General features: G+C 38.1%; 2 protein-coding genes across 9 annotated transcripts in view; both read left to right on the forward strand.

Moving 5' to 3' along the window:
• The window catches only part of LOC103706867 (transcriptional regulator family protein), a 22,519-nt gene extending 16,101 nt beyond the window's left edge, over positions 1-6,418 (forward strand). The window contains exons 5-10 of one of the 5 annotated variants that reach the window (XR_016396533.1): positions 249-475; positions 1,143-1,274; positions 1,434-1,524; positions 1,634-1,752; positions 5,553-5,646; positions 5,854-5,915. Coding sequence is in view for 2 of the 5 variants with exons in the window: in XM_008791122.6 (XP_008789344.5) it covers positions 1,143-1,274; positions 1,428-1,534; positions 1,634-1,752; positions 5,553-5,619 (425 nt within the window). In the remaining 3 variants the exon portion in view is untranslated. Of the gene's footprint in view, positions 1-248; positions 476-1,142; positions 1,275-1,427; positions 1,535-1,633; positions 1,753-5,552; positions 5,647-5,853 lie in introns of all 5 variants that reach the window. The other 4 variants (XR_001879433.5, XR_015970094.2, XM_008791122.6 and 1 more) reach the window with 4 other exon arrangements.
• LOC103706866 (nucleobase-ascorbate transporter 2-like) lies at positions 5,867-19,171 on the forward strand. Of its 4 annotated transcripts, none has more exons than XM_088706199.2 (14): positions 5,867-6,006; positions 6,732-8,362; positions 14,929-15,105; positions 15,252-15,352; positions 15,639-15,714; positions 16,873-16,932; positions 17,050-17,234; positions 17,326-17,422; positions 17,711-17,797; positions 17,893-17,951; positions 18,043-18,134; positions 18,229-18,306; positions 18,415-18,575; positions 18,790-19,171. In XM_088706199.2, the coding sequence occupies exons 2-14, from the start codon at positions 8,291-8,293 to the stop codon at positions 19,000-19,002; spliced, it is 1,458 nt and encodes a 485-aa protein (XP_088562325.1). In that variant the 5' UTR covers positions 5,867-6,006; positions 6,732-8,290; the 3' UTR covers positions 19,003-19,171. The 4 variants fall into 4 exon arrangements, with proteins under 4 accessions (XP_088562325.1, XP_026660370.3, XP_008789343.3 ...); XM_026804569.4 differs by having other exon boundaries at positions 5,884-6,006; positions 8,218-8,362; XM_008791121.6 differs by lacking the exons at positions 5,867-6,006; positions 6,732-8,362 and adding exons at positions 13,569-13,947; positions 14,048-14,145.
• Positions 19,172-19,922: the final 751 nt, after the last annotated feature.

Raw genomic sequence — 19,922 nt, forward strand, 5'->3', positions numbered from 1 at the left:
GTCTGTTATGTCATTGTTACTAAAAAGAATTGGAGATAGGGTTTCTATGCCTCAAGTCAAGTCTAGGGATATCCAAACCCAACCAAAGAGAGTATTGAGGCCTGTCTTTTCTTGTGTTAAACTCGGAGAAAGAAAAGAGGCCTAGCAGGATTTACTTGGCTATGGAAGTTGCTCCACTGACTCACTACATTGAGCTTGAGTCATATTGTATCATTGTTACTTCTTCTTGATCATAGTTGTCTTTGCAGATTGTGCTAGGCATGAACTAAGTGCTTGTGATCGTGAAGCCCCTAGCAAGAGGGATCGATGTGGCATTAATCGATGGTCAGGAAGAAACTGTTTTCTTTCTCTTCAATTTGGCGTGCCTCACTTTTGTCCCATCTTTCAGATGCATTATGGAGCTTACCATTTGATAAAGTAAATGATATACTGCCGGCTGAGTCTGATTAGCCAGTGAAGCTTACCAGTTGATAAAGTAAGAGCACTCCTGAACAGAGATTTGATTCTACTATAATACTTTTAATGATTTGTCCCCATGGTTTAAAGAACCTAAACTGAGTGAACCTATGAGCTAATAAGCACCACCTAAATGTTTCTCAAGCATGTCAGAAACATGTCTCCAGGCCTTCTTACAAGGTCTACTTTCTTGATAAATGCCGGTTTAAGAAATAGGCGTCGAAGTTTTATGCGAAAAAGGTGGAAGTAATGATACATTAGTGCTTCTTATGGAGGAATTAACAATGGTGACTAGAATGTAATCTATGAGGAGACATAACAAACCTGCTTAGAAGGCTTGTTTCTTTCTCCCCTTTAACCAAAGCAAATTAAAATCATTTCCAAAGGCTTATAAGTTTTGGGAAACTTCTCTGGATGTTTCTGCTTTTCTTCGTCAGGATATCGAGTAACTGGAAAATGTTTTCTTGCTTCCTGGAAAATGCCTTTTTGCTAGAAAATGTGTTTTGCTGCAATCTGGAATATAGCTTTGCATGCTATTTGGCTGCATATTTCTTTTCCATCACTGTTTCTGCCTCTTGCTCTCTTTGTAATCATGGTTAAGAGATGTGCATGCATGTATTACTACAAATGTTGGTTATCTTGCTTGTAAATTATGATCTCTCACAGCAAACTTGTTTTGCTAAAAGAGGCTGATATGAAGCGTGAAGTGGAAAGGAAGGAGCAGGAAAGGAAAAAAAGTCAGAAAGTTGAGTTTGTTGCAGGAGGCGCACAACCTGGAACAGTTGCTCCGGCATTGAAGATGAGTATGCAGATCCCAGGTACCAATTTTTTTATGTTTTTTTTGTGAATGATAGACCAGATTTTGTTAGTAAAGTATTTGGTGCCCGTCTGCATGTTATAGGAGGCTTTAACATCAGGCTGGTTCTAGTCATATTTGGCAATTTCTTTATTGTTTATCTCTTCAATGTCAGTTGCAGGTGTTTCAGCTGCTGCCACTGGGGTTGTGCAGCCAGTTCCAAAAGCTGTAGATGCCATAACAAAAGATATTAGACAAAGCAAGAAAACAAAGTGGGATAAGGTTTTATTTGGCTTACATTCATGATGCCACGCATATATTCTAGTTTAGAGATGAAATTTAGAATATCACATTGAGTTTACCTTTTTTTATTGCTTTTAGATTGATGGTGATGTAAAGAATCCAATGCATACCGGAGGGCATGATAATCTTTCTACAGTTGGTGTGCATGCAGCACATCTATCAACTGCTAATGCTGGTGCTGGATACACTGCATTTGCGTAAGTTTTACTAGTGCGACGCTGCAACTCTCTTCTTTGTGGATGATGTTATAAAAAGTTTAGTTATGCTCATAAACCGATATAAAATGGGTTGACTATGAAATTAATTTGCTAATGTTTATGAATTTCTTAGTTTGTCATCTGGGGTAACTGGTGGTTGAGTCGTGAGCCGGGTATTATCCCACGTTTATTGTTGTGGTCCATTGATTACAACCATTAAATTTATATGATATGTCCTTGATATTTCAGTATTCAAAAATTATGTGGGTTTAGTCAATTGAGTAGGGATGTATTTAAACATCATGTAGCATATTAATCAACTTGAAAAATTTCTAGAACATTAATGAACTGATGAAATCATGATAGTGAGGGTTTTGAGCAAGGTCCGCCGTACCGGTACCGGTCGGCGTACCGGTGGCGTCCCGGATTGGTACGAAACCAGTCCCGTATCGGTCCGTACCGGTGGCGTACCGGTCCGTACCGATCCGAACTGGTGGCGTACTGGTCTGAACCGGTCCGAACCGGTTCTTCAACAATAAATTACCGGTACCGGATTTCACGCTGATCCGGTACCGGGCCCAGGCCGGACCGGTACGGCAGACCATGGTTTTGAGTGTGTATCATCCTTTCTATCTCCTGCACTTCTCAAACCTTAATACGAGAAACAGATTCTTAATGTATTCCCTATTGTAACCATCAAGCCTTGTACCAAATGTCTGAATTGTGCTTTACGAATCCCTTGCGACAATTATTCCATTAAACGACTAACAAGAATCAAGTGTCTGACCACAGTCTACACTAAATCCTCCATGTTTTTTTATCTAAAAGCTTCAGAACTGACTTCTATTAGGTTTTTATGTGAAGATTTAATTTTGTTCCTATTTCACTTTTATATTCAAATGAATTAATTTCAACACGTTGCTCCCAATCATATAGAGGGGAACCTTGGCGCAATGGTAAGATTGCTCCATAGTAACCTGCAGGTCATGGTTCAAAACACGAAAATAGACTCTCTGCTCGTAGGGGTAATCCTGCGTACATCTTATCCTCGGTATACCCTGCAATAGCAGGAGTCTCATGCAGTAGGCCGCCTTTTTTCCACTCTCAATTATATGTATTCATATTCTTGCTATTTTATGTTTCTTTTTTACCTTATGATTCCCGTGATATCACCGATCTAATACAAAATTAATTAGTATTGGAAAATTGTTTTTGGCATCCTTCTGTGCTTAAAATTTAAATCATCATACTTTTACCTATTTGCTGGGTTTTGTAGTGAAGTTAACTTGTTTTTAGGGTTCAACATTGTTTGGGAATGATGAAAGCAAACTAAGGTTAATAATTTCTCCCATTGCATGTCTTGCTAGTTTTTCTTTGGAGAACCATGCCAGCTTTTCCGTCCAAAGTCACCCTTTTTTTTGTGGAGCCAATATCACTTTTACTAGTTCCAGATTTTACCAAATCAACTTCGGCTTGGTGGAAGTGGAGTTAGCAGTTGGGAGGAGGGAATAGGTGGTTTCTAGGTGGAGAGATGTCTAACTGGTCAGTGGTAATGGGGATGGTGTATGTCAGGTTCAAATGCTTAGCTATGGTTTGAGAGTAGCAGCCGTAAGTGAAGGAGTACAAAGAATGAAGTGGAATAAAAGAGATAAGGGGTAAGGAGGCTAAAAAATGAAACTTTAAGGTTATATGAGAATCCGTAGGTAGTCTCATGCTACCTATTAATTTATGTGTTAATTGGTTTACACATTCCACTAGGTTTCTATAGCAGTGATCAGTGAAAGAGAGGATATATTAAAGTGGAAATGAAGAAGAGACATTGGAAGGCCAAAGGTGAAGGTTGACATTCAGAAGGGAGGGGTCCAAGGACTTGTTCCACTTCCTCATCCTGATCCACTGCATGGCTTCAAGTGAGTCACTGGAGTGTCAGACCAAGGATTACGAAAATTCATAGGGCTGCACCTGGGAGTTCTATGGTGTTGTTGTATCACACAAAAGATGCTTGAGAATTGCAGCCCTTAAGAAAAGAGAGGTGTATGGATATATAATGCTTTTATTTATGAAAAGTGAGGAGGTGCGTGGATGTACAGTACTACTTTTGAAAAGAGAGGAGGTGCATGGTTTATCTGGGGCTCTAAAGCCACTTGACAGTTGACACTCCTAGGATTTGTACAGGGATTTAGGAATCCATAAAGGATATGAGCAGGCCTAGAGATAAAAGCAAAACTGAAGAATGCTTTGGTTGGGTGATGCAGAGTGGACTTAAAATCTGATGTGATCCCTAATAGCATCTGATGGTTATGATTTATGATGTCATACTACTTAGTCTTGGACTTATGAATGCTCTCCAAGGTTGCATTGCATGCTAATCTTCTCCTCCTCCTACTTTTGCTTTGCTGTAGCGAGAGGCTAACTGTTGTGGGTTCAGTTAGGTTCCGTCAAGAGAAGGTTTTTTTTTTTTATTGGTTGGGGGGGCGGGGGAGGCACTCTAGAAGAATGTTAAGAACTTTAGTGTGGTGACTGAATGAAGCTCTTTCCCATATTATATATATCCCCTTCAACTTATTCTGAAAGAATAATGATTGAAATTAAATAGCATGCAAATTATGTGACATGATCCTTGCTTTATTTGAGGTGATTTTCTACTTTTCTTTTGAGTGGAGAGTGTGTATTAATTGAGGTGAGGATGCTAAGTGATTTTCTAGAATGCATTTGCTGGACTTTTTCATGTTCTATTATCCATGAAGATTCCGTGCATTTTTGATTGATTTATTGTTTTTATGTGCTATATATTATTTAGTGGTAATTAACTTTTGCGTGGGTGTTGGAAAACCTCTTCTAAACTATGGCAAATATACGATACTCCTTACCAGCTCTAGGTTTGACTTTTACATATGCCTTTTCAAATGTACGGTACATGGTTCCTTTATGAGGGCATGTCGGAGAATTTTTGGATTAGTGATGGGTTAAGTATGATGCGGGGGAATTGGGTGGCCAGAGACTTCACAGGAATTTGAACTTGATGAGGATCACAAGTGGTATGTCTAGCTGGGGATTGTTTGGAGTTTGCTTCTCTAAGTGACTATTGGAAGAGGATGGGACCAAATTTAGCAAAGTAAAATGTAAGTTTGAGCTTCTGTCAGGAAAAGCGATGCGGAGACAAACAAAACAACGCATGCTGCATGAATTAAGAAAACAGCACTAGTTTAGTTCCTTTAAATTGTACATAGCATGCACAGCCGTGCAAAGGTGATCCTGTAGAATGGAACATTTTTAAATGCTTGATGTGGCAAATTAGAGAACATGTCAATGGAGAACTTCACCGTTATGAGTAATGGTATTCAGTAACTGCGGTTATTACATTTTATTTATAACTGATCTACCATGTGTGTGTTAGTGTCCCTTCTTAGAATCTTTTTTGCACTCAGCAAGTGTAAAGTACTCAATGAATTGATGAAATATTTCTAACGTTTCACCATCTAGATTTTGGTTGCACTTTAGGCTCTGACTAGGGTCATGGGCTTCTTGTACCTTGGTCATAATATCCACCGACATCAGTAAGTAAAATGTAATATCAGGTTGTTTGCCCCAGAATGGATTAGATCCTATATATTGAAAAAGAAAAGATTGTAGGTTCTTATAGGATTGACGGACCTTTTCTGCATACCATTTAATAATACAGGCAATTTGCTGTGAACAATTATAATCATCATGTTGTTTTAATATTGCAACTGGGAATGTTGCTCTTCTAGATAATTTTCTTTTCATCTAAAAGAAAGCTATCATATCATAAATTGCAGGCAACAAAAGAGGAGAGAAGCTGAAGAAAAAAGATCGAGTGAGAGAAAGTTTGACAAACGATCGTGACCTGCTTGAATTTCATGGAGATCTTCAGTTAAGTTTTATTCATTCAGACAGTTCTGTATCATTATAGAAAGTGTCACTTTGATACCTTGCTAATGAAAATGGTATCCAACTGAGATGAAGTCATCTTGTACAGCTCAGTTGCTCTCTCCAGTTTCAATATTCTTCATTTCTAAAATATATGCGAGCATTACTTAAGCATAGCTTATTGAGGCAGTACTAAAACTCTTTTTACAGGAGAGAACCTTCTGGCTGGACCATGGTAGTTGACTTTGGAATGTACTCGGAAAATTTTTCCATGCTCGGATGTTTCATCTTGTTTTGCATCTTTCCCAGGCACAATGTTGATAAAGTTGGGTTGGCGGGATAGGCCTATGAACTAAGCTGTTGGTAAGTTGCAAGAACTATATCTGTCAACCAGTATAATAATAATAATTCTTGTAAGCTGATATAGCATGTAGTTTGTGGTGCATAGCCAATTATGGCTGTTGCAGCATATGATGTCCGCACAAGCTATAAAGCTTCATTTTTCTTTATTTCTTTAGACCCAAATGAACACACTCAGCTTTTCAAGACATCCGTTCGGCACGAGTGAGAGCACGATAGTTCATGTACCAAAAAATAAGAAAAAAAGGCATGATATTTGGGCAACCCCGGAATGTATTTTGAAGGCCAGTTCAATTTGGTTATTCACCAGATGGGGATGCATACCGGTTAATCAGCAGCGCATGACCATGCAGGGGAACTAGTGGGAAAAAGAAGTTGAACTATTGCTTAAAATAAACGTAAAAAAAAAAAAAAAGAAGAAGAAAGCCAGCAGGAACCTTTTACAGGTTAATTGGCAGAGAATAAAGATTCAGGGGAACCAGTGCGAGAAAGAGGTTCAAATGCTGTTTAAAACAGAAGTCAGAAAAAGAAAAAAAACCAGCAGAAACCCATTACATGTTACCTAGCAATTTATCATATTTTGGGCGCCTGCTAATGGAACTTGGGGACAGCTTCGAACTACTATTTTTCGCTTCATGCTTATCTTTTGTTTTCAATTATTGTTACTCCTTGTCAGAACTCTGATTGGTTGATTCAAGATAAGAGATGCTTTACGGATTTCATTACAGGTCAATGCCATTTGTTCAAGCATGGGCTGAGTTCATGTAATTGGTGGTCGACTCCTTCAAAGATGGGTGATATTTAAATTTCCAACATTTTTGAGGTTTTTGCTATGTTTTGATACAATTTATGAGGTTCTCCCTTACTGCAATCTTATTAAGGCAAATCGATAACCAAGGTGATCCGAGACCAAAAGTCTAAGACCGATGTTGAGGTTGTTAGAGAATGTAGGTTGCCCAAACTAATCTTTTTTACTCGACTGTGTGAAGATACGCTTAACCCTTAAGCAAATGGTCAGTCGAGAATCTCTCAAATAATTGAAAAGCAAGAGGTCCCGCCCCCACCTTTTCTTGATTGGAATGCTCTAGTAGTATAGAAATTCATGCATGCATGCACAAGCAAAAAAAAAATTTTAGTGATGTGTAGGACAAAAATGTTCCATTCAGGAAAAAAAAAATCTATGCATACATAAAGAATAAAATTTGATCTTACTAAATTAGATTCAAATAAGTTGTTTAGTAATTTGTATGCTCAAAATATATATATATAAGAAAAATAGTTTTTTTTTTTTTTTTGTTTTGGTGTGGGGGGGGGGGGGGGGGGGGGTTGTACGCACAAAAGGATTCCAAATTAAAAAAAAAGAAGCATGCATGCACCATAATTTCAACTGAAGTTTGAAACTTAATTACTCCGGTTAGGAGCAGATTTTCCCATAGCTGCTATGTGAATACTCATAATCAATTATTTTTTTGAATTTCTATTTTAAGTCTTGAATTATTCGATGTTTGATTCAACTCATGTGCTAAAATTCACCTCATTTAATGTTAAAATAAAGATTCAATCCTATTAAACCATTAATTATTTGATATTTGTTTCAATATTAAAATAATATCAATATTTAATGTTAATGTTAAAATAACATTTAATGTTATTAGTTGGATGATTTTATGAACTTAAGGTGAGCTGCTATTTTGCTATAGGTACTATGCGATATGCAAAATAAAAGTATATGCTACCATTTATTTTAAATTTATAGCTGTCATGCTATGGATGTTATTATTTTGTACAAGCGATTGGGAGGGTTAGAGTACCAGTTGATGTCACAACGATAGAAGAGATTGAAAGGGATAATATTGCGCTATTTTTCATAATTAATAAGGGCTTTATTAGATCAATGGCTTAAGCTAAATAGTTTTTCTATTTTTCTTTAAATTATTCATTTGTTATTATAATAAAAACGGTTGAAGTGGTTTAGGCATAAATTGAAAGTATCTGAAGCCCAAAACTTGATTGCTGCAGTTTGGAATAGGGCTTGATATTTTTGGGTACTTGACACTAGTTACTTATGTTTTCATAATATTAATGAGATATTGGACCAAAATGGCCATCAATAACTAGATATATTCCACTTAAAATTTATTTTTCATTCTATTTTTGAAAAATTAGTTATTCTTCTATTATATATATGTATTTATTTATTATCTCTCTGGGTAGTGTGCAGGTATCATTTTTGTGACCTTGTAGCCGATGGACGTGGAATGTCTAAGAGGTCCAACCTCACCTTATCATGATCAGAAATTTCTTTCATGCTTCTCTTCCCAGAATCCGCTTTTGTGGGCACTGGATCATATCCTCCGAGGTAGGCCCTTTTTCCTTTATTACAAACATCATTAGGTCAAAGTACTCTAATCAAAATGCGAAACACCTCAGCTATCCAAATGCTTTTGCCTTCTCTGCCTTCCATCCAAAACGATGCTAATCTACCTACCTTGTGATGACGCTCACGATTCATACGATTAAATAATAGTGTATTCACGCAGCATGGTAGAATTATGAACGTCTCTTTAGGCCATGTTTGGCAAAATCTCATGCATCCGGCAGGATAGGCGAAGAGAGCGTGCACCGCGAGGTGATAAGATTGGAACTCCCCAAACCTGGCCTAGTTGTTTAAACCTTCATTTCAGGTCCCACCTTCACTAGACTTCGAGAGGTGAGAGGTAAATGGGGAGAGGGGGGCCCCACTCAATAGACCCTTTGGATTCGCAGGAAAAAGAGGGGAGAAAATATGATCGACAGGAAAAAGAAAAGAAAAGAAAACAAAATTCTATGTAACTTGTATGTCATGAACTGGCTTCGATTATTGAAGGGGAAATTAATAAAGTGTTTGAATGACGAGGGAAGTTCCCAAGACATGGATCAAACCATCTTTAGATTATCATGGAACTAAATTTTCTATCACTATGCTGCAGTTCATGTTTCCCTTGCACCAATCTGTTTCAGATGAATAACAAAATTCTATTGCTTTTGAACCGTCACCATTGTTTAGACTTCTAGCCACGTTTGTGCTCTTCTTTGAATGTTGCATGCAATCATGTGTCACTTGCATGTAAATGAAAAATGATACATTAATTATTGAAACTTGTTTTCATAAAAATAAGCCTAGAATAATTTAAAGAGGATGATTATAAATAGCAGAGGTTTGCGAGCATGAATCGCATGCATAAGCTGCAAAACCTATGCGAGTACCTGGAGGCTATCCTTCACGACTTTGCCTTCATGGTATACATGGTTTATTTGTGCACGAAATTGTCACTTAAGAGTGTGATTCAAGACACCTGAAATCAGGAGCGGCTCAATGCATTTGGATGCTTAAGGCGAACTTGAAGGCCCAACATAAATGCATTTGGGGGCCTATATGCATAAATAAGGAAAGAGATAATAAATTTTTTTAAATAAGAGATATGTCCCAACATAAATGCATTTAGGGGCCTCAATACATTTATAGTTAATAGATACGTAGCATTTGAGGCTCCCAAATGCATTCGGGGTCTCAATGCATTGGGACGCTCACCTTGAAACTCATCATAATAAATACATTTGGGGGTCGAGGCCTTAGGTGACTGCCTCAGTCGTCTAAGGGTTGAGCCAGCTCTGTCTGAAATGATTAGCATTCATGATTTGCTTAGCATCGTGTTTGCTAAAGGAGTTCGAAAACTTGTAGGAATTGATCTCTCATATTGTCTCAAATTCGCTTCTTGCATGTTGCTCCTTTTTTTTTTTAATGAGAAAGATGGTCCTCCAAAGAAGAAACCTACTTACCACTCAACTTCTATGGCTTCCACTTCCCTTATTTATTTGGCACAATTCAAGGGCATGTTTGTTTGGTGTGCACCTTTTCAATGCTGTCCTTGCATTTTTTTTATTTGGGGGCAATAATAAAAAGAGATTTTTCGTGATGTAGCATGGGGTGCAATGTGGAGGTACCATGATTAGTTAGACTATATCAAGCTTCATAGAAGCCAATAAATTCATGGGCAAAGATTTCAACAAGCAAATATTTAATCCATAGATTTTTGCCGGATTTCCTATTAATTTTTTATTAGAGGCAATATGCAATTTTAGCCAAATTTTTTATTGTTATTAGGTCTATTTTTGGTATGATTTTCATTGGACTTAATATCCAAATTAGGGTTCATGCTCTATATATACTTCTAATGCGTCGCATGAAGAGTGGCATTTCACATATTATTAGAAAATGGTCAAGAGAACTTCATCAAGTCTTGCTCTTTATTCCTGATGTTGTGCATTTTGGCTGGACCGTGAAATATGTTAGTTACATATAATATCTCTCGAGGATGGCCTTTCTAATACTTACGAATCAAGAAGAACCACAACAACTGGAGATGCATGTTAGAGTGTGGCAAATATTTTCCTAGCATCAATTTATCTTATTCAAGGATTACTCATGACATTCAGAAAAGTGTGATATTGGAATAATCATGTCCGACTAATTCTCCCTATTATCAAACAAATGATAGGCATTTTTCTTCAAACTATAACATTTTTCTAGCCTCGATTTTATTTTATTCAAGGATTACTCATAACATTCAGAGAAGTGCGATATTGGAATAATCGTGTCCGACTAATGCTCCCAATTATCAAAAAAAATGATAGGTGTGTTTCTTCGAACTATAAGTGCTTTTTTAAACTTCTTCTCATGATTAGTCAGCAAATATTAATCAAACTTAGGCGACCATTTAGGGCTCAAAGTAGAACTTTGATTTGCCTGCAATGAGATTCGTAATTTGAAGCAGTCTTCTAAAGTGGTCAGTGTAAGCACCAGCTGCCTATGAAACATGACTCCCTGACTTTGGATGTGTGTCAGCACCATGTCAAGTCTCCATGGAAGAAGCTTAGAAACTTGCTTTGTAGTGAAGCAAAGCGAAGGCCAATTTCTTACTCTTTTTTTTGTTGTTGTTTTTCTAACTTCAAATAAAAAAAGAAGAGAAATTAGAAAGAAATTAAGTAAAAGAGGAAAAATTCGCGAGAAGCCCACGCTTTGAAACTTATGACATCTGCAGCACCAATAGGCCCCTCTCTCTCTCTCAGAAGGGGGCCCACACAGAACTATGGCTCTTGGGCCGTGACAGGGTGCGAGCTGGGTTCGTGCGTTCTTAGGTGAGCTTAATACTTTTCCGAGATGAAGGTAGACGTTAGGAGATCCACGGCTGCTTCGCACGTGGACGCTGACTCAGACCACCGACCGCTGTCCAGGCTTCTTTTCCAGGCTGACTCACCTCTTTCTATCTTCTCATCTTTTTTCGTAGAACCGCCGAGAAAAAGCTGCTGCCTTTCAAAATTAGAAGAGTATAAAGTGGCCTTGGTACATGGGGACCTCGTGAATTGGGCAATATTTTAAGCCCCCCCTTGGCTTTAAAGGATATTTTACATGGGTCCTCCTTGCACCATTATTGTGAAAAGATAATGCCGCATTAGTTATTACATAGTTAAGTATCATAAAAGTAAATTTCATAGGATGCTTACCAAAAAATAACAGCTGATATCAGAGGTATATAATATAGTATGACCATCTAATCCATAGCAATAGGTCTAAATTAGAGTGTCTCTACTACAGAATTACTTGAAGACAAGGTTTGCTGACCGGTTCAGTACAGAATAAACCGCGCAGTTCATTCCAGTTTCATGGATCATGTTTCAAGCCCGTTGAGATATTAAAAGAGGAGGAAGAGAGTGCAAAACCGGTTCGGTTTGCACCAATTCTGCTCCGAACCGTCCGATTTCGAGCGATTTACGTTATTTTCCAAAAATAGCATCGACCCATACCTATTCAAATATAGGTTCGGCAGACCATACGGTACTAAGTGTAATAGCTATTACCTATTCAAATTTATTAGAAAGCAGAAATTTGGAGATGGTTTTGTCACAACAAATATAGATTTAAATGATGCAGGAGGAGTAGATTGTGTTGGGTCGGTCCATTTTTTGGTTCAGTTATTTTGGAGTAGTTATAGTTAGGTTAAGTCAAATCTAGTCAACTATTTATTGGTTATTAATTGTTGGTGTTGTTGTGCTTTAGGCATATATTGTTAATGTTCGAGTGTCTCTTTTTCTATTCTAGGATTTGTTAAATATAGTTAACAGGTAGTGTGGTTTAGAGACTGTGGAAGTATTTATTTATGTGTTTTAAAAAGTTGAGATGTATCAAAGCTGGGGGAGCCTAAGAGGCATGTGTTTTCTGTATGATGTCATGTGATGGAAGTAGTGAAGAATGAAAGAATTGGATTATTTGTGATGTACTAATTCGTTTCAATTGAACTTTTTTAAAAAAGAATAAAAAAAGATATAGAGAGAGTTATATTTCTTGCATTCAAATCATACAAGATTAGTAGATGAGTGGCTACAATTTGATTTAGGTTGGTTTATGGTCTTTTTTTTTTTTTCTTTTTTTGTTTTAAAAAAAAAGGGGGGGGGGGGGGGGGGGGGGGGGGGGGTAGCCTTTATGGTCATTTGCAAGCATATAAATAATTAATGATGTGAACACACTAAAGGATAATCAAATAAAAGTAGCAATCCATTGTTAGGCAACTTTTTTTTATCTTATCCTGCTATATGTGACTTTAGTGAACAATATCAAAAATTAACAAAAAGCTTGCTTGTATGATGACGACTCTTCCCATAAATCTCGAATTGGCCTATCATTGAATCAAATAAAGTAACACTTAACATGCAACGAGGAGTGAACGATAAAACAAAAGAAAAAAATTTGTACCCTTTATTATTCACAAAAGTAAATAATTCTCCATTTATTCTAAAAATATTTGAACCTCGATTCACAATAAAAAACGATTCTACTAGAAACTAGCATGCTCCTATCACTCATTCATGAACTACAGCTAGGTTTTTCTGAACTTACCTGATTATCAATATACGTGCTCTATCACCCTATACAGGACTCTATACATTTTAAAAAATACACATCAACGAAATAGGTTGATACAAGACACCTAGATGCAACACCTAGATCTCTTCTTGGAGCTAATCTTAAATTTACAGGCAAAATTTTCTAATTTAAAAGGTCAAAAAATTTTCTTATCACACCTATCATGCTGCCGCTTTTATTTTTCGTGCCCTTATCTAATTAACCCCATTAGTACCAGACCTGGAATCATAACATCCACACTTGAAGGTGCGTCCCACGTGAATGGAGCAAAGCCCAGCCAAAAGCTAATCCTTTTGAATGGAAAACTAATTCCATCTCTCTTCTAACTTTTTTGAATTTAGTAGAAATCAAACACTAAACTTACTACAGATGAGATTCCATAAATGACACAATGCCAGAGTTTGTTTCGCCCCCTGAAACGAACGAGACGCCCAACGGTAACTTTTCCTCTCCCTTCCTTTTGTTTTATATCCTTTAAGAGCTAAAACCTCTCAAATGCTTCGGCCTCCAAGGTCATTTCCGTCCTAAAAATACCAACGGGCCAAATCCCAGGGGGAGGAGGTAGAGAAAGCTAGAGAGGGAAAAGAGAGCATAAAGGGAGAAAGAGGGAGAGTGGGTGGCAAGTTTTCCTCCTCCTCCTCCTCCTCCTCATCCTCATCCCAATCCTCTCAGCTTTTCACGATAGTTCCTCAGCTTTAATCCCAATTCTCTCTTTTCTCTTTTGGCGATTGATTCCTTCTGCGTATATCCCTCGCCAAAATTCCATCTTGGTGTCGAGATACGAAAGTTCCAGGGTGGATATCCCGGGAGAACCAAAAAAGTTCCGATTTTTCCCTCGTTTTCATTGAGTTCTTCGGCTTGGGTGCTTGTGGTTTTGGTGGTCTAGGAGAAGATGACGGATTTCAAGCCGGAGGAGATCAGCCATCCGCCCATGGATCAACTGCAGGGCTTCGAGTACTGCATCGACTCCAACCCATCTTGGGGTCTGTCAAGTCCAGATTTTTCCATTCGAGTTCTTCTCCCTGATCGATATAAAACTAAGTTTGAGTACATTATTGTTTGTGGGTGTGTTTTGGGCTGTAGGAGAAGCGATTGCTTTGGGCTTTCAGCATTATATACTGGCTTTGGGAACGGCGGTGATGATCCCCACTCTGTTGGTTCCTTTGATGGGTGGCACTGATGTGAGATTTCTTTTCTCTATGTTTCCTATCTCTTTTCATATGGAATGGACCAGCACTGATTTTTATTAGTCCTTTTCCATTCAATAAAAGATCGATCTTTATATATTAGATAAGATTTTTTGATTGATCCATTTGTTTTTTATTTGATCGAGGATCTTTCAGAAGGAAAAACTTGGTGAATCCTTATAAGACAAGGATGTGATTATGGATACTTTTAAGTCAGAAGTTGTTTCATTAACGAGTTTGCAGAGCATTTGAGATTTTGATAGTGCCAAAACCGATTGCCATTAGAAGCATTGTTCTGTTCATTAAAAATGTCTCCTTGTGTTACGTCGAGATTTCTTATAGCAAGAGAAGGAGTGCCATTGTTTGAGCAATCGGTATCCATATGAATGCATGGTGATGGATGTTGCTCGATTCTAATTTTGTTTCTGATATAGTATGCTAGAGTTTGTATTTCTAAGAACTGGGCATTTGTGGTCAAATATCTAAAGATCAAAACATGATGATGCACGGTAGAAATGTTCGTCACCTGTATAAAATCTGAGTCATCCTTTGGATTCTGAAACAATGAAAAAATGAATTTTTCGAAAGCCATAGCATGATGATAGAGTAGGAAAGTTTCGATGATTATTGTCATAATAATAATTTATTAGCCTCTATCTACCCTTATCGAATTGGACTTAACATCTTTTTGTTATGATCAATATCACTTTCAAAAAGACTCAATCAGTGCCATATGCAATTAGTTCTCATTTGACACAAGGTGTACTGGTAATGCAGGATGATAAGGTCAGGGTGGTTCAGACATTGCTATTTGTGACTGGCATAAACACATTGCTGCAAACCCTATTCGGCACACGCCTTCCAACTGTTATCGGTGGTTCTTATGCATTCGTGGTCCCGATCATCTCCATAATTCATGATTCATCCCTGACTCAGATATCAGATGACCATGAGGTCAGTGAACTGGCTACCTAGCTCTCAACTATACTAAGTTGTACTCTTTTAACTCTCAATAATGCCCTCCTCTTGTTCCGGTCCTAGAAGAAACCATTTGGGTTATACTGATGGTTCTGAATGCTGCTTTGTTTGCATGTGTGCAGAGGTTTCTTGAGACCATGAGAGCCATACAAGGAGCCTTGATAGTCTCTTCTAGCATTCAGATAATTCTTGGCTACAGCCAGTTGTGGGGTATTTTCTCCAGGTGCAGCTTCTGCTTTCCTGTTTCTTTGCTATTAGATGTAGTTTTGGTTCTCTTTTTGTGCCTGGTCCACAGCATGGTCCATGTTAATGGGAGCCATCAGGTCAATCATTACTTGGACCAGCTAATCCTACATGCCATCCAGATCAGAATTTTGGTAGTAGTCTATTTGAAAGGGTCCACCACATGGAAGGTTTGGAATCTTTTGGTGCAGCAGCAAGCCATCAATCCAAGTTTAATTTATATATAGTTTGATGTGGCTTCATTGATGGGTTTGTGTGTGGCTCAGGTTTTTTAGCCCGTTGGGAATGGTTCCGGTGGTCTCGCTGGTGGGTTTTGGGCTTTTTGACAGAGGATTCCCCGTGGTATAACTGCTGTTGCCATTATTTATATTCTGTGTGCAATGGCTAGTTAGGTTTGGTGTCTGCACTCCTTGTAAATTTGAGATATAATTTATAAAATTAATAATAAATGCAAATTAACTTACTAAAGAAACGTTAGATCTGGGCATGCAAGTTCTGAAGTTTGCAAGACATTGTCGCATCACTATAGGCTAAACACAAGTGCTTGATTTCATGATTAGCCTCTTATGAGCATCAATGAGTAGAGGGCATACCTAGATCTTATGTTCTTACTAAATCAAACTAGCATGTCTAGTGTCATTGAAGGCACAATATTAGCATTTAGTTTGCTAGGTTTCTACTTTGGCAATATTACATTTAGATGGTTTCGATTCTCTTACACATGTAGATATCATGTTCTTACTTAGTCAAACAATTATGTCTAGTGTAAGAGAAGACATGGCATTACCCTTCTGGCTTGATAGGTTTATTGTATTGTAAATCATAAAGAAACAGAGACAAGATTTTTTTTCTTTTTCCTTTTTTATTCTTTTGGTAATATAAATATGGTTCCGATACTTTTCCATACTTATATTTTCATATAAATATAGTTTTTGAAATATAAGCATATATTTGCTTACTCATGCGACAACTGCTTGCCACATGCAGCAAATTTTTAGAATGATTCGTAGATCTGATCAATTTTTAATGCTTTCCATTCAATTGCATAGCTACTAAGAATTTCATGTTCTTATAAGTATTTTTAAGATTAATGCTTAACATATCTTACAAACTTTAAATCATTAAATGTTTAAATTGAACTTTACAAATTAATGTGTTCTCTGCATCTTTGCCCCTCCCCCCCACCCCCCCCCCCCCCCCCCCCCCCCCCCCCCTTTTTTTTTTGTAATTTTTATAACTGCGTAAAGATCACATTTGATGGTAATCTTTGCAATCAGCAACTATAGATATCTATTCCTATAAATGTTTCGATGCATGAAGGATTCTATAGAATGCATTAAAACATTTTCATTTCTTCCTGCTTTGGAAATGAAACTATCAGACCTTATATTCCACTGAAACAGCAGAAAGAAAGAATAATATGAATCTGTGACACATAAGTTCAATGCATATTGCTGCAAAAGCTCCTTTAACTCGGTACATTCTTCATGGCATCATCAGGTTGGGAGATGTGTGGAGATTGGTGTTCCTATGCTCATCTTGTTCATTGCATTCTCCCAGGTACTCCAATTACTATCAGTCCATCACCACCACCTCTTTGTTAAGAAACTCGAAGCCATCTTCTGCTTCCATTCTGCATTTACATCGCCATATTAACACTTCTCCCCCTCCCTTTAGTATCTGAAGCATCTGCAAGCAAAGCGCGTGCCAGTACTGGAAAGATTTGCACTCCTGATTTCAATCACCATCATATGGGTCTATGCTCACATCCTCACGGTGAGTGGTGCATACAGGCACCGCCCCTTGCACACCCAGATCAACTGCCGTACCGACCGTGCCAACCTTATCTCCTCCGCTCCTTGGTAAGTCAACTCGCAATACCTTCATCCCTACCGACCGTGGTCATTCTTCATCTCTTCTACATATAAAAATTCAAGTATCGCTGAGTTACAGGATAAAGATCCCGTATCCGTTGCAATGGGGTCCGCCAAGCTTCGATGCTGGTCATTGTTTTGGGATGATTGCTGCTGTTTTAGTGTCCTTGATTGAGGTAAGTGATGTTGGATTCCTAAATTCTTGTCCATTTATTTAGATCACGTCTAGTTTACTTTCTATCAGACTAAACCAAAATAGAGCAGCATGTGAAGTGCTTTTTATTTCACCCTCTTTCTCCCCTTCCTCCTTCACTAAAGAGTACTCCTTAGTTGTCTTGTACAGAGCCAAGGAGCTTGTGAACAGCCATTTGCAAAACAGCAGAAGCAATTCAGGCTTTTCATGATTAAATTGTTGTACCTATGCTTAATGCGCTATTAAGTTGATATGTTTCTGTTTTGTGTAGTCAACCGGGGCTTACAAAGCTGCAGCTCGGCTAGCAAGTGCAACACCACCTCCTGCTCATGTTCTGAGCCGAGGCATTGGATTGCAGGTGAGAGTAATCATTTACTCTAAATCCTATTGTTGAGATGATGGATAGACTTTGGATTTATTTACATGGATGGTGTTGCTTATCTCAACAAACAGGGTATCGGTATCTTACTAGATGGGCTTTTTGGCACCGGGACTGGCTCCACTGTTTCTGTGTAAGTGCATCATCATCTTCAACACTTATGAAAGACTATTTATTTGTGGGATTTGTACCAACTATTGCAACATGATTTGAGAAAAACACAGGGAGAATGTTGGGCTTCTCGGGTCGACAAGAGTTGGAAGCCGCAGGGTCATTCAAATATCAGCTGGTTTCATGATATTTTTCTCTGTGTTGGGTGAGCAACGCTCCCTGCAAAACGATACGGTTTAAATCATTTCAGCAATTGTTTTAGCTTATGATAACATTCTGAAGGTAAACTGTTGTCGCAGGGAAATTTGGAGCTTTGTTTGCTTCTATTCCATTCACAATCTTTGCTGCTGTACAGTGCGTTCTCTTTGGTCTTGTTGGTATGTTCTCATCCCTCTTGTCTTCATCACATGTGTAAGAATTTTCCTTGTGTCCTTTGTTATAACTTAACATGTCTGTAATCTCATGCAATTGTTATGTCTTCTCAGCGGCAATAGGGCTATCCTTCTTGCAGTTCACTAACATGAACTCCATGCGAAACCTCTTCATCACCGGCGTCTCTATCTTCCTTGGCCTATCCATCCCCCAGTACTTCTTCCGCTACACCGCAAGCGCTCAGCATGGTCCTGCCCACACTCGGGCTGGATGGGTTCGTATTCATCTCTTCTCTCTCATTTCCCCTCGAATCACATACAAACTTGACATAAATTTTTACCTAATGTCGTCATGCCAAGCATTGCAATTTAATGACTATATGCACACAATCTTCTCATCTCTGCCAACTGTTGCATTGATACAAACCTGACATTTTCTGTAGGTTGGCTGGATTAAATTGTTATCTAATGCCATGCATTGCGTTGCAGTTTAATGACTATATCAACACAATCTTCTCATCTCCACCAACTGTTGCATTGATCGTAGCCGTGTTTCTCGACAACACACTCGATTTCAAGGACACGGCTAGAGATAGAGGCATGCCATGGTGGGTCAGATTTCGAACTTTCGAGGGAGATAGCAGGAATGAGGAGTTCTATACTCTTCCCTTCAACCTTAACCGTTTCTTTCCTCCATCATAAGGGATAAAATCTAATGAAGTGACTCAGATTGTTGAGCAGAGGATGGATGATACATACAATGCAGGTAGATGCTAGCCAAATTTCTAGTGTGGTATATTTGCGTGGGCGTCTAGTTATTGTATGTATATTTTAAATTCGGTTGAGCAATAAAGCTGGTTATTTTTTCTAAGTTGCAATTGGTTTGCCTTACCAGTGTTTTAAGTCAATGGGAGGAAAGCTATAAAATCCATGCACCGAGATAAACCTCTAGTAAAGCTCCACAGGAGCTGTCTTTTTGAAAGCTTCATCAGAGTGGATTCTATAGGAGAGGTTGAGGGCTTTCGACCATCTACTTTTCGAAGACATTTGGCGGTTACTGCAGGAGTGCGATGTTTTTCAGACCGTACATGTATTTCGGAAAGCGAACAAAGCTGCTGACTAGATCGCCTTCTTTACTGCTCATCATTTTGGAGAAACTTTTTGGACTCGGTGCATACCTGTTTCTCCACCGCTATGGAGTATTTTGTCTTTTGATTTAGTTGGCCATGCTCACACAAAACTAGTGTGAGCTACCGATGCACCAAAAAAAAAAAATTTAATCAAAGTGGACTAGGAGAATTCAATTTGAACATCAACTATGAGATAAGAATATAATATCAACTTGGTCCGTCAACAAATTGGACTATGGTTATGGTCATTGGCAATGATCAAGCTAGTTGGGAATGACACTAGAGCATTGTAACAGTTTGGCAATAATTCAGTTAAGTGGACATAAATCAAAAAAACAGAATAATATTAATTATCTCTAGAGTAAGCACTAAAGCAGTGACAGTAATAAACATGAACATTATTTATAGTTCATGAGAAAAAAAAATAGCAACACCATCACCACTACATATGAGGGATGGGATTTTCTATTTCTAATCTACTACTACGGGTAT

Source organism: Phoenix dactylifera, chromosome 1 (assembly GCF_051530095.1).
Source record: "Phoenix dactylifera cultivar Ajwa chromosome 1, Ajwa_hap1_PhDact_Kaust_v1.1, whole genome shotgun sequence".
Lineage (NCBI taxonomy): Eukaryota > Viridiplantae > Streptophyta > Magnoliopsida > Arecales > Arecaceae > Phoenix > Phoenix dactylifera.

Bases quoted from the DNA above. Each gene is read 5' to 3' on its own strand.
- LOC103706866 (XM_008791121.6), top strand. From the start codon at position 13,857: ATGACGGATTTCAAGCCGGAGGAGATCAGCCATCCGCCCATGGATCAA. The intron at 13,948-14,047 runs GTCTGTCAAGTC...TTTGGGCTGTAG, and splicing joins CGACTCCAACCCATCTTGGG to GAGAAGCGATTGCTTTGGGC. The intron at 15,106-15,251 runs GTCAGTGAACTG...GCATGTGTGCAG, and splicing joins AGATATCAGATGACCATGAG to AGGTTTCTTGAGACCATGAG.